At 43.3% G+C, this 14,963-nt stretch overlaps 1 protein-coding gene across 1 annotated transcript; it reads right to left on the reverse strand.

Moving 5' to 3' along the window:
- Nucleotides 1-484: 484 nt before the first annotated feature.
- On the reverse strand, nt 485-3,755 carry LOC112052255 (uncharacterized). The gene is made up of 2 exons (XM_052887476.1): nt 1,388-3,755; nt 485-1,097 (listed from the first exon to the last, which is right to left on the reverse strand). Exon 2 carries the CDS (start codon nt 1,086-1,088, stop codon nt 759-761), a length of 330 nt encoding a protein of 109 aa, XP_052743436.1. The 5' UTR covers nt 1,089-1,097; nt 1,388-3,755; the 3' UTR covers nt 485-758.
- Nucleotides 3,756-14,963: the final 11,208 nt, after the last annotated feature.

Below are 14,963 nucleotides of genomic sequence, written 5' to 3' on the forward strand. Positions count from 1 at the left end.
AGCTACGAGCAGCAGTCGCCGGCGCGTTTTCCGCGACACAGCCTTGTGGAAAAGTTTCCAACACTACATCTAGGCTTGTAGACACATCACACTGACCTTACGTTAATTTTTATTGACCGACTTTCGAAAGAAGAGGGATTTAAGCAAGTGGCGCGCATTTCATAGATGCAAAAATTTGACGGCCTCCGTGGCGCAGTGGTATGCGCGGAGGATTTTTAAGAGGGAGGTCCTGGATTCGATCCCCGGCTAGGCCTATTGAAGTTTTCTTAATTGGTCCAGGTCTGGCTGTTGGGAGGCTTTGGCCGTGGCTAGTTTCCACCCTACCGGCAAAGACTTAAAGCCAAGCTATTTAGCGTTCCGGTACGACGTCGTGTAGAAACCGAAAGGGATGTGGATTTTCATCCTCGTCCTAACAAGTTAGAATAGAAAATTCAACACTTCATTCCGTGGGATATGTCTCAAAGTTTCAGACTGTAAAAGCTTTTACAAAACTTGCCGCTGCGGCAGCAGTATACACTTTAATACAAAGGTGACAATACAGCGGCATAATGTGTACACACTCTATACACTCATCACATAGTGGCAGAACTATCTCAAGATTACGATCGCAGCAAAGACTCCAGTATCTCCGCCATCAAAGAAGAGTCAAATCTACACATTATGTAGACGATGTGGACAAGTACAATTGTCCTGCTAAAGTTGTAGAAAATATAAAAAAACCGGCATGAATAAAACGAGCCCGTTGATGTGACGTATATTCAGCCGTCCACCGCCATGCCCATCTTCTCCAGCTCCATCTTCAGCGGCTCCACGAAGGCGGCGTGCGTGCGGATGACGTGCTCCACTGTGTACAGCACGTCCAGGTACTTGCGCACCACGTGCGTGTGCCACGTGAGCTGGTAGAACATGCGGAACTGGTACTGCTTGCGCTGCGACAGCGTGTAGATGCGGCGCATGTCCTCCGCCAGCTGCTGCAGCCTGTTGAACATGAACGCCATCCTCAGCGCCGTCTGCTGCCGGTGCTCCTCCAGCAGCGGCTCCAGCTCGCGCATGCGCCCCTGCGTCACGTAGATGGCCTGCCGTAGCATGTCCAGGATCTGACAACACACAAGCATGTGAAATTATCTCGGGTACTTACACAAACTTTGATTCACTTTTCTACCCCTCAGGCAAAACGCATTATTTAAAAAGTTCTTGCAACAAAATTAGGTAATATGCGCAGTACACGGTTAAAGCGTTACAGGCTACAGCATATCCTGGGGTGTATGTTCATTCGGATCATAATCCTTTTGTTGTTAAGATGAGATTGAAACTTAAAAACTTAATTGTGACATCCCTTGAAATTCTACGGTCGTCACAGTATGAGTGCCGGCCGAGTGTGCGTCACCTTGACGTTGAGATTCTTGTCGTAGTCCGGGTGCTTCGTGGTCGTCCGCCAGCGCGCGAGGCGCGGCGCGCGCCGGGCCGGCTCGGGGCGGGCGCCGCGCACGAAGCTGTGCGGCTCGCGCAGCAGCAGCGGCGCGCCGGCGCTGGCGGTGCGCGCGCGCGCCCGCTCGGCCAGGCTGCGCTGGATCTTGTCGTACACCCTGTCGCGCAGCACGCCGCTCGCCGCACACAGCGCGCTTACTGAAACATCTCCCCTCGCACCAAACGTTTCATCTGTTCTCCACACACACAACTAGGAGCTACAAAGGTGTTCAAAAATCTGTGTTTTCAAAACTACAACAATTAATTCCATCGCTTTCAATGCTTGGGAAGTAATGGGTTAATTTAATTAGGCTTCTTAACAATGCACGGACTTGACAGTGAAAAATGCTTCCAATGCAAGCTTCCCGTACACAATTACACACATAATTATGAAATCGTACTAAAAACCTCTCTTTTTTTAATCAGGTACTCAAACAATAAACAAAATAAAAACCTCTAATAATAATTACAATCAGTACTGAAATGTGCTACTCACGAAGGACAGCGAGGCGCATGTCGCCGGCGACAGTCGCACAGCTGCAGGAGTGTACAGCTGTACAGCAATACTGCACAGGTAATGGCGCGTGTTATTGCGCCGTAAATCTTGCAGCGTTTAGTGCTGCATATCAAGTTTTCATCAAAATATACATATATGAGACGTAATTACCCGTTAAGTACTTCGTAATACAAATTTTATTATTGAATACCTACCAATAAGTATATAGGTTTTCATTAAATAAATCTCTCGCGAAAACTTAACACCGTTCATGGATAGTACGCGTCTATAAGTTGAACTATGCGCAGTCACACATTTTCGGGTGTTAGCGACGTACGGCGAGTAACCATAGCGACTTGGACCAAGGCGCGTTTCGAAACCCTCGTAACCTTCATTTTAAGTTTTCGTCTATTATTACCACCATTGGATTAAATTAAATTTTGACATATACATGACCTTTCAAAAGTGCTTGTAAACTAAGCCTAATTGAAATAAAAGAATTTTGAATATTTTGAATTTTTTGACACTTAGCGCGTACTAAATTTTCAGGTCATATTTAAGTTACCGTGCAACGACGGAGCAATTTGTTTTTGATTTATCATCATCATCATTATCAACCCACATTCGGCTCTCTGCTGAGCTCAAGTCGCCTCTCAGAATGAAAGGGGTTAGGCCAATAGTCACGCGGGCCCAATGCGGATTGGCAGACTTCACACACGCAGAGAACTAAGAACATTCTTTGGTACGCAGGTTTCCTCACGATGTTTTTCCTTCACCGTTTGAGAAACATTATATTTAACTTCTTAAAATGCACACAACTGAAAAGTTGGAGGCGCATGTGCCAGACCGGACTCGAACCCACACCCTCCGAAATCGGAGGCAAAGGTCATATCCACTGGGTTGTCACGTATGTTTTTTTTATACCTGCGCAAAATTTTCATTTTGATTCAACTGACTTGCCAGGGTATACCTAAATAACGCGCGACACAAGGCATCGAACATATCAGTAAAATCCTCAATAAAATACCTAAAAAGTGTCAAACCCTGGTCCTAGGTTAGGTCGAACCTGCGACTACCTGCTAGAAAGTATGTCGAGGACAAATATTTCATTCCCGAAACTCAATACAGGAAATGAAGATAATAAGCGACGCGTTCGCCTCGGAGCGGGGACTCTGAACGATTTTTCGCACTCGGAGCCAAAACTAAATTTCCGGCTCCGGCTCCGGCGGGCTCCTCTCCCTCCGAGGACGAGATTACGAGCTCTCGCAAGGCTCGCGCCCTCCACTTGGGCCATTTCAATTTAGTTCCGGAAACATGCTTTATTTATGTACGATCACAGCGCGCCGTCCACGTACCGGTACGCTGCTCAACGCGTCCTTATCGAATTATTATCTATATTTATAATAAATCTGTAGAGAGGTCAATTCTGTACATATATTTCCGAAATAACTATCAGTGGGTGATTAGTGATCGATACTGATGCCAAAAATGCAATCAGCAATCAGGCTCTTAGATTTACAATATTATAGCTAATTTATGTTCACTGTCAACTCTTATACCTACGTCAATACTTTCAGTCAGTTAGATACCAGTCGCCAACGCCACCACCCATTAACCCATTAGTAAAGTTTACAGTTAATTCGTGCAGCCGTTTACGAAGTAAACATCAAACGTCATCAAACGTCGGCGTGACGCACAACTCTTCCTCTATTGACTCTCCCTTTGGCACGAACAAGCGCCTTCCGGCAGGAAGTCTGCGTGTTGCCCAAATTAATTATTTGAGCACCTTGAGAGTTTCGGCTTCCTAATATAATGTTATTCAAATAGCACTCGTTGTTATCGCGTTGATTGTTCGTCACATAATAGCCGCTCCTGACTTTTCGAGGCCGAAACTTGACAAAAGACGATCTCTGTTACGCTGGGTGTGGACACTATAATACACCTGTGTCTTGAATATATCAATAAGAAATACATAGGTTGAATCCTCAATAAAATAGCTATAAAGTCTCAAACCCTAGGTTTATTATTATCAAATCCACTTTTAGGACAGTGGCAGGCATTGTGGAAGTCTTTATTATACAGTTAATCGACGAATTGTCGATGAGTCTCTAAAAAGTTCATTTTAGAAGATAAAGCGATAGATTTTCCACTTCGCTGGTCGTGAAAAGTCACGAGACAGTGTGGAAAATGTATTTCTTTTTGTCGGCAAATGACACAGATCAGAAAAGAATCGTCGCTATCTTCCTTGGCCTTCCTACCGCCGCCGCCGCTCGCAGAGAAAGGAGCAGCTCACTGGACCCGGCGGCACTGCGGCGAGCGCGCGGTCCCGGGTTCACTCCAGCGATGTACTGACTACAAGGTAAATTCCGTCGCAAATTGTAAATTGTTACATTCAGTTTAAAAAGAAATCACTGCAAAATTTTACTGTAAGTTTTAAAAATACATTTTTCTTTAAATTTGAAAAATATATTTTTGAAAATTAATGTAACTGCACTATTAAAAATACCCTAATAAAAAATATATTGGCGGCAATATTAAGTTATTCTTATAATTTTAACGTAGTTAGGCAGGTACTGTCACCAGAATGAAACCAACATGCAGCATTCTAAAAGTTCGTAAAGTAAAGTATTTTTGAAATAGCGAGGGTATGGTGACAGTTTGGTTCACTCTTGAAAGTTTTCTGCGATTTACGATAGTAATACGTAATAAGAACTTCAAAAGGTCACCGTACCCATGCCATCTGAAAACAGAAACTACTCATAATATGACCCATATAATAAATTAAATCGAGGAATGGCACAGCTCCTCACAACAATCGTTACTCAAGTATACTATCTATTGGGGAAACCTATGCGAGAAACGTTTTATCTATATTTTATTACAATTCTATCAGTGAATCCATATCTCAGTATGGACGTAAACAAGCGACGAGTCTATTCTCGGCGACATCCCATTATATCTGCGTCTACCCACCGATAACATACACAAAGAGAATCGAACGTTTCGTACAGTGTTCGCGACATTGTGCATACATTGCGACTGTGGCGCCAGTGGCAGAAGCAGCGCTAACAACTCACCAGTTATGGGATCAGCTCGTCACATGGAGAGAATTAAAAAAGAATGATTCGCGTCACTGTTGCCCCACACCCCCCGCACCGCCGCCGGGTGTCCCCCCGCCCGCAGGTGGATCGATCTCTCCGCCTAGCAACTAGCGCTCGCAGCTGTACGGGGTAGGTGCGCCCCGCCCGCCCCCGCCCGCCCCCGCCCCCGCCCGCCTTGGTACATCACACTGAGCAATGGATGATGATTACTGATCGAACGCTTCGCTGACCCCCAATGTTATACATTCGACGTCTATACCAGCGTCGCTTCTACACTACTGGACCGATTATGATGCGGTTTCTTTTTCATCCGAAGATAATCGGAGAGAAAATTATCAATTCGACGTGGTATATTTTTTTATCTAGGTACGAATAGTGTAATTATTTACAGAAAATCTAATTTTGATAATTATTTTTTTAATGGAAATCTTTTCGAATTTGGTCCCATATAAATTCGATAAAAAATAATCCAATCCTATGGGTAGGAAAACTGGGGATAATTGATTGTATACACATAAATTTTAGGTAAAACCACGCATAACTTTTTATAGAGTAGTTTAATTTTGATGATTCTTTTTTATTAGATAGGGCCTCGAAGCTAGTCCCATATTAATTTAAAAAAAATTGTTTCCGTGAGGGTAGGGAGATAAAATATAGGCCACGCTACGATATATACGATAATAACGTGGCTTTCTAATGTATATTGCTAAAAGAATATTCAAAATCGATTTAGTCGATCCAGAAATCTTATTTATTTTATGTCCATTTTTTTTTAATTTTTAACAATGTTGATTAAATACAAAATAACAAAACACTATTAAAAATTAACAAAAAAATAATTCAACCGGTGGTCAGGGTTCCAGAGTGAGGAACCTCCTTACAATACGCGCCGTTTCAAGAATAACTGCCTTCTGTATCCGACTCTTGATCCAACAGTTTAGCGAAAGCTTCTTGAGATGTTGGTCGAAGCTTTTTCTATAAGACCATTGACTGAAACAACGGAACAATAATAGTTGACTCAACATTCCACATGGCGGTAATCTCGTGAGCAAGGTCCAAGTATTTTGATACTTTTTCCTTACCTCTATGTTATTATTAGTACCTATGTATATAAGTATAGATCCCTACTTCCACCTTACTCTATCCTACTCCTACCCTACCCCTACTCAAACCTACCCAAACCTATTCCTTCCCTGCCCTACCTCTACCCTGAAATAACCCTACCCTACTCTACCAAACCACTGCTCTAACCCTCTTTTTAGTATTATTCTGAATCGTTTGTATGGGAGTTCAAAAAGTGTTTAATCAACTCAATGATGGTCTGGAGTCGATCTGATGTAGGAGTCGAAACTGTTATGTTATACTATGTTACCTGTTGATCCGTTTGAAGGCCGGCCGTGCTAAATAACCTGCTGATGATATTCATGATCCATTTGAGTTTTTCAGACAGTGACAGTGTTATTTCATGTAGTTCTTATTAATGCTACATCGGTTTACACCGCCGTCAAATTGATCACCAGGTATTTATACAATACATAGGAATCTGTTTGTCTTCCCGTTCAAAAGTAAATCATCATATTGTGTCACAAACCCCACAGAGGTACCCCTGGCTCCACGCCGCACACACAACCCCTGTCATATCCCGTGGCTGCCTGCTCACAACCGAGAGCTTATCAAAAACTGTAGTAGGTACGATTCAAACATAATTAACACTTGAGCGCTGAATGCGGCCCGCGGCGGGGCAGCGGCACGGGGGAGCTGCACCCTTGCCCCGCGCCGCCCCGCTCCCCCGCGGTATAAATAGCCGTCCTTGTTCACTGCCAAGGTTAGCGGCGATCGATAGGGTAACCCTCTGATACACCACCGACGAGATACAGCGCCATACACGCACACGGGGTATTTTTAACCCCGATGCAAAAAAGAGGGATGTTATAAATTTCGCTGACAGGGGTTGGTAAACTAAAGTTGAATAATGAAAAGTTAATTTTAATTTTTTATTGTCCAAATTTTCTATTATCAATTTAAATAAGCTTCGATAAATAATAAACATTCGAACGGGTAAGAAAGGGTCGGTATGTTGCACATTACTATATTGTATTTTCTACCTATGTAGCATAGATAGAAAATACAATTATTCCTCCATCATAGAACGGTTGGACCTCGTCATCATAATTATCAGCCAATTTTAAGAGAAGATATAGGTAGAGCTTAGACCCATGACGCTGCTCCATTGCGGTTTGACGGGCTTAGGGTTATAATGTTTAAACGACCACTGTCAGATGTTAATGATAATGACTGACTGACGGTTTAACTAGCTCTCAATTGCTCGTTATCAATATTCAAATACACGCAGTTCTTCGAACGAATGGAAAATAATGCAAACGTCCCTCACTTCTTCATCTCTCATCTTTCATCAGGATGCGAGGATGCGAGGGACGTAATATGATTATCAATGATTGCGAGGCCATCCGAGCCCTCCCGCGCCCTCGCCCCTCGCCCCGGGCGCGGAGGGGGAGGCGGGGGGCAAGGGGGCACAGCGGACTTGAATGGTGGGGGAAAGGTGCTAAATTTAAATTGAAACCTATGAATTGATATGAAAAAAGTGATTTAGATTATGCGACCCTCCTCTTTAGTAACGAAGGAATATATACCGCCGGCGGGTGCGTACTTCGCATAGATAGTGACTTTGTGCATGTTATACAGTTCGAGCTTTATATCCTATACCTTTTCATCATACATTTAACCTGTATTCATCATCATCATAATTAATTTTTTTTTATACCTATATTAAATGTCTAAATAGACTTATGTCTATAAGAGAGAAGAGTTTGGAGCTCCTATCCACCACAGTGCTCCAATATGTGTTGGAGGGCGGCGATTAACATCAGTGAACGTTACAGAGGTGAACATTATAACCCTGGTAACCTGTATTGGAGTTGCCCCCGTCCCTCTCCTATACACCTGGCCAAGTCCTAGGGGGTCGTTGAAATAGACCATTAGTAATGGGCAACGTAGTGCAGATGCGTCAAGTGATTACACAGCGAAGTCTCAAAGCGATGAGACCAGTCCGTTACCGACGGTGACCAGCACACGTTGGCCGCTGGCCAGCTCAGCTGTCAGTGGCCGGTGGTGTCACCCCGCGCTGGCCGACGACAGACGACGCGCCGACAGACTTCGTATCGTTGACGTCGACTACCGAACACGTAATCTTCTAAAAAAATGCCAACTTCTGTTTTAACTTTCATCTACATTTTCCATCGACGATATGGTGATCGATTTATAAATTTGCCAAGGGCCACTCGAGTAGGCAATGTGATACCTACCGCGTACAAACCGTCGAATTAAGGCATGGGAATATACTATGGGACAAATCGTCACTAAACATTAACTGACATTACGGCCAAAGGTTAGTTTCTTATTGATTGAAAAAAGTCATTATCACACCTAATACCCACCTATTGTTTACTAATAAATGTGGAAGTTTGTATTGCATGTTTGCTACCTAATTGTTCACGCAAAAACTACTTTAGGAAGATAGATTATACTGTATTTTATTAATACAGTTAGTACCTTTTATCCCTGAAAAACCGTAGTACATCGTTGGAAAACTGAATTTCATGCAGACGGGGTCACGGTTCGCTAGTAGAGGATAAATCTAATATCCTACGACCATGTAGAAGCAAAGTAAATAAACAAGTGAACTTAAAAGTCGGAAACGAAGTATAAGGAAGAAATAGAATATAAAATGCAGTGGAAGGCACGCAACTTCAGCATTACCTGCACGATACATTGCGTCTCCGACTGCAACGTTGTCGACGGACGAGTTATGGGCGCTTGCAAATTATTCTTCACTGGAATACACCCAAACTTCGTCCAAAAACCTTTACTGTTCAAATGGTAAAGTAAGGCAACATTCATAGAAAGATTCCCTGTTAAGTTTGTCTGCATTTTGTGTGCATTTTAAGAAATTAAATATCATGTGTCTCAAACGGTGAAGGAAAAACATCGCGAGAAAACCTGCACACCAGAGAATTTTCTTAATTCTCTGCTTGTGTGAAATCTGCCAATACGCATTGAGCCAGCGTGGAGGACAATTGGCCTAACCCCTCTCATTCGTAGAGGAGACTCGAGCTCAGCAGTGAGCCGAATATGGGTTGATAATGATGATGACATTAGAAATAACACTATTATTTAAATAGACGGGTGCAGCTCACCGCATTGTATTGTCGTTAAGTGTAACCAAGTTCGTTCGTTTCGTTGCATATCCTGCAAAACATTCCTTTGATGTAAGCAAATAATTACAATACAAACTTTGATGTAACTTTGATGGTGTTCAACTTGGCGTCAGTAAAGTCAGCTGAATGTCTATAAAATAACTTTTTGCAACTGTACCAAGGGTTGCAAAGCGTCCGTTGTCACGCCCTTCACAGTTCCAGCTCCCGGTGATTGATCGTCCGTCCCCCCGCGCCTCAGCCCGCGCTGCCTTCACTCGTAGTTACTAACATCAGATGAGCTGTAGTTGATGTTCATTTAGTGCCTACCCTGTAGTATGTACCTACACACCGGCGTTTGTGCAGCGAGTAATGCTAAAAGTGTGATCACGAAGTTTCGTCGGATCCGCGACACCAAACGACATTTAAGTCATTTAGTTTGCCTGCTTTTTGAAACCAAAAAGTCTTTGGTTGTAGGGGCGAGGTATACAATGTATAGATACGATAATCAATTGTATTTTGCTTCCACTCATTTTTATTATTTGCAAGTTTGCACGTAACTATCAGAAACAAACTATTAGGGTTCCCAACGGCACCCCTCGAGGTGATCCCTACCGACCCGTGCTACCGTACACGGGAACACTGAGCAGTGACTACCCCGCACCCCGCACCCCGCACCGGCACCCCGCCCTGCACTGACGATCACTGACACTGACATTGACAGAAGGTACCTACATGTACATTGTGTTTGACTAGCAATTAGTGAACTACGAGTATTAGTGTTCACTTCAGACATTGATGAGCTACGAGTAGGTAGGTATAGGTACTGAGGTACTCGTATATATTGAATCGCTCATAATATTATAGATCAAAATAATTCTAATAACTTCTTTAAATTCCACTTGCTCGTAGAGCATGGATGGAATTTGAAGAAGCTGGATGGCGACCCCGCACTAGAAAACGCAGTGTTGCTCGACCTCCCACCAAGTGGACTGAAGACATCAAGCGGATCACAAGGATTCATTGGATGCAAGCAGCTCAGAATCATGATGTTTGGAAGTCTCTACAAAAGGCCTATATCCTGCAGTGGACGTCCATCGGCTGTTATGATGAAGATGATGATGAACTTTAAGTTGGTGGAACAAGTAGATGGTAGTCCACAAAGTGATGGCGATTAAGCGAAAACCTGTAGATATCACAGCAACGCTTCGGGAAATGTTATTAAAATGACAATGCGTTGGTGGACAACTTCCTAACTTTAGGCTGAAAATTTGAACTAAATATTAGTAGAAACATAGAAAAGCTCAATATCTCGAAGCCCAAAGCAAAGCTCGAATCCTTTAGCTCATGATCTGAAGCCAGGACCAACCACCAACGTTAGTGTATAAGGACATCACTGTCAACACATCATGGACTTTGCCGCAGGGGAGCTCCGACATCGACACATCTAGCACCCCCGCACGGAGCGCTGGCCGCACCCTCAGATGGAACTCTACATTGAACACTAGAACTAGTCTTATGACTCGTGCTCTAAAGTCTAAGCCGTCGAAATATGGAACGGTAGGACCAGTGGCTTGAATACGGCAGGACGACCGACGTCTCTGCCTACTTCCCTCGCTACATCCTACGCACTCGTGTTATGTGGCAGGCGGGCACTATTTACTTTTTGTTAATAGTAGTTAATAAAGAAACAATGTCAAGCTAAATCGTGAATATCAGCCCTAATCAGTTCTCTTTCGAGCACCGATTAACAGGATGTGTTCCCGAATAACACCGAGGAGTCACGGAGCGATCTCTTTATCTCAGAGTGTCGTGCACTAACAGCGCGGGGGGCAGGGGAGGGGTATCTCGGCGATTCTTTGTCGCGCAGCGCCTTGTTGTTTCAACAATCCGTTTTTCCCCTTTCGTGATTTCACCCTCTACAGAAGGGTTTTTATTTATTTACGAGCACTTATTAGCTTAGCGGAACTTAGCAGTGATATACCTGTCTACTTGTGAATTTTTGCCACTTCATTCACCAAAGAATGTGTATGAAATAACATAACATTTTAGGTTGTCTGCTATTGGGTCCCATTGAATCTTCAAAACTAGATCTTACATTTTTATCCAATCACCTCAACACGATCTTCATCATAAGCAGTTTTTAATTTATTTTTCCACTACTACCACCAACCACCACCACCAACTTCTCAAGTTCAGATTAGAGCTGAAAACTTCTTAAAAAAAACCTTCCTATTTCATGGTCCAACCCCGGACTCGAATCTAAAACATCAGCATCCGTAGCAATACGTTAACCAACAACCCATAGCACCAACGAGCCCGGTATAATCAGCTGATCCGGTTACGCAACACGAAGTACAACTAAATGGCAAAGTGGTTCACCGACCCGCCGCCACCGGTCAGTGTCTCAACTGTCAGTCGTCACACAACAGGTGCGATGCCGCAACCAGCACCAGCAACAGCAACAAAGTGTTGTTGCCATGCAGCACACAAAGGAGTCAATATGACCGCCTCCCCATTCACATCTAATATATGCAATGAAAGTAAAAATAGCAGCGTCTTCAATGGAAGGGCGAACAGCTGATTGTTGCTAGGGGCGAGCCGACCGGTCGCCCGACTGGTCGGTCGACTAGTTCTCCTCTAGTTTGATGTCCTAGTGCGCATGTTCCATATCGACTGCCAGCACGACCTGAATGACCTACAGCTGACTTTCAGCTTAACTGCAAAGTGATAAGATTTAAAATCTATTGCCTCATTGAATCAACTAGTCCTTCAAACAAGTTATTATATAACCGAGCCGGGCGAAAGTAAACTTTACTACGATACACTGAGAGGCTATGTGGACAGTACCTGCTGTCGCTATGGGCTATAGCTAGGGCGCGTAGCGGAGTGGAGCTATCGCCGGCAGCCTGGAGTTGCGCGCTACTTAATTAACGCTATCTTTGTCTTTTGCAGTTCACATCACAACCGTACACGTAGTAGCGCGGCTTGTTTGGTTTACTCGGATTATGAATTTTCATTTTAAAACTAATTACACACTACCGAATACCGAAGATATAGATGGCACGGCAGAGCCGTCTTTAGCTTATAGACTCAGACGAGGTAACTATCTATATTTTAATAGTGGATTTTGTAACGTTGGCCTAGGACAACATTGTCTTAATATAATATAAATGCGAAAGGACATTCATCACGAAATCTCAAAAACCGCTTGACGTACAAAAATGAAATTTGGCAGGGAGGTAGTTTAATGAGGTCTGCTACGAACGGATTTTGTCTAATGGCGGACGAAGTCCCGGGCAACCGCTGGTTTAGTAAATAAACCTCTACCTATTGTTGACGTACATTACTTATCAAGTCATAAGTCAAGGCCGTGATCACCGACCGGTATGTGGCAGGAAATAGAAGGCCTCCATCGATCGTGCGCACTCTTCGCACTAGAGTAACTCGTAGGAAACACCTAAATATCTGCTGAGCAGTTCCCTGTTTACTTCAGAACGTAGTTTCACAGCTTCCTCGCGCACAAGGACTCCGGCAGTAAAAGAACTTCATAATCATTATTCACCAATAATTCTTCATTCCGAATTCCTTCATTCAGAATAAGCCTTCACTTTTCACACTTGAATGTCATATTTATAAAAGACTGCAAAGTAGTTTTTCATAATATGAAATATCGCGTTGTGAAATTTGAACAAAGGTTTAGTAGCCCGTCGCCGTCCCAACAGCGACTAGATGACTCAGCTCCTCTGCTTCTCTTCACTGCTCTGTTGTCGATTATTGAGCAAATAACTTAAGACATTGGTTAGAAGATGGTGCTTTGACAGACAGCCGGCACTATATGATGGACATTGTTGTTAACAAGGCGATGTGATGCTTCTACGGACAGTAATACAGTCGCACCACTAAGCGATTTAGCGTTCCGGTGTGACGATATCAACCCGTACTCGGCTCACTGCTGAGCTCGAGTCTCCTCTCAGAATGAAAGGGGTTAGGCCAATAGTCCACCACGCTGGTCCAATGCGGACTGGTAGACTCCACACACGCAGAAAATTAAGATAACTCTCTGGCAGGTTTCCTCACGATGTTTTCCTTCACCGTGATATTTAATTTCTCAAATAATTTCCGAACCGGTGGTAGAATCGTTACAAATAGTCAACTGACGTGTCAAAAGTGCTTGTAAACTAAGCCTACTTGAAATAAATGAATTTTGAATTTGAATTTGAATTCAAAATGCACACAACTAAAAAGTTGGAGAAGCATGCCCCGGACTGAATTTGAACCCACACCCTCCGGAATCGGAGGCAGAGGTCATATGCACTGGGCTATCACGGCTTCGATTCCGGTTCCGGTATAATGTCGCGTACAAACCAGTTTAACTAGAGACTATACGGTAAATATTTCACACTCCTTGAATTATCAGGAATATCACTTGAACAGTTATAAGTAACATTAATAACGTCAACATCATTAGCAGCCGATGAAGTACCGGTTGGTTAAGTCACTGAAAACATATATACAAGTAGTTAAGCTGATAAGAGAGGATACAATAGTTATTAGTTGCTAAACATATTTCGTTTTAATCATGAGAATCCTTAAGTATGCAGAAATACTTGTTAGCGGGTACCAGTACTGACGCATTTGAACAAGTCATCGCTTACCCTGACAGCAACAGTGACAAGTGTCCAGTGGCGCACGCGCCGGCGAGTGGCGGTCGCGGCGCACACGTGGCTGTTGGCAGAGACCATGACACTTTGTGCCAACTACCAAAACTGTTCTAAACTGAAATACGCATTTTAAAGAGTCTACGCTACGTTTTTCATTTAGCAGATAAAAAATTATCTCTGAAAATGTAGGTATACGTACTTAACCACTACCGATTCACTCTGAAGTCGAAGAATCCTTAGACTATGACTTGATGATGATCTTTAAATAAATTAAATATGTACTGTTTCAATCTTCGCATCGGAATAAATTAGTAGTTTAAATAGCTATTCAGTACATCGAGACTTATTCTATTGATCTTTTAAAGGTTATCTAGTGATGTACTGACCATTACTTCTAGATTGGATCAAAACTAAATAAGATAAACGGTACGCACAAGTGTAAAACAAATACAGGCAGTTGCAAGTTGTTCAGTTATTTTAACTACGACCACATAAAAGTACCTCCCATGCGCTCCCATGTTATGACATATTGACATATACTACCTACTAATTACTTACGTACGAGTTTAATAGATATAAATAGCTGTAAATAAATAATTAATTTATTACACTAATTATATCCATGCATCCCCCCCCCCCCGCCGCTCCCGCGCATGCCGCCCGTATTTATAGTTTTGTTTTGTTTCAGCATCACTCGACGACTTCTGTCGCTGTTGGTACTGTGTAGTGCGGCACGGCACTTCTCTAGAGAAAGCTCCCAGGTTCGAGTCCCAGTTCGGGTCAGTTCAGCTGATCTGATGCCAGCCATCGCCGTTACCACTCTAACTGCAAAGACGTGCCATTCCGGTACGACGCGACGTCGCGTAGGAACCGTCATAGCTATAAGAAAATAAACTTGTACCTCTTCAAAATAAGTCCACTGCCATCTTAGACTGCATCGTCACAACAGGTCGCAGCCAACGCCTAACCTGTCATAAAATATAATGAGTATCGTCAGAGGCGTTTGAGTGAGTGTGCTCGCCCG

This window comes from Bicyclus anynana, chromosome 19 (assembly GCF_947172395.1).
Source record: "Bicyclus anynana chromosome 19, ilBicAnyn1.1, whole genome shotgun sequence".
Taxonomy (NCBI): domain Eukaryota; kingdom Metazoa; phylum Arthropoda; class Insecta; order Lepidoptera; family Nymphalidae; genus Bicyclus; species Bicyclus anynana.

Bases quoted from the DNA above. Each gene is read 5' to 3' on its own strand.
- LOC112052255 (XM_052887476.1), bottom strand. From the start codon at position 1,088: ATGCTACGGCAGGCCATCTACGTGACGCAGGGGCGCATGCGCGAGCTG.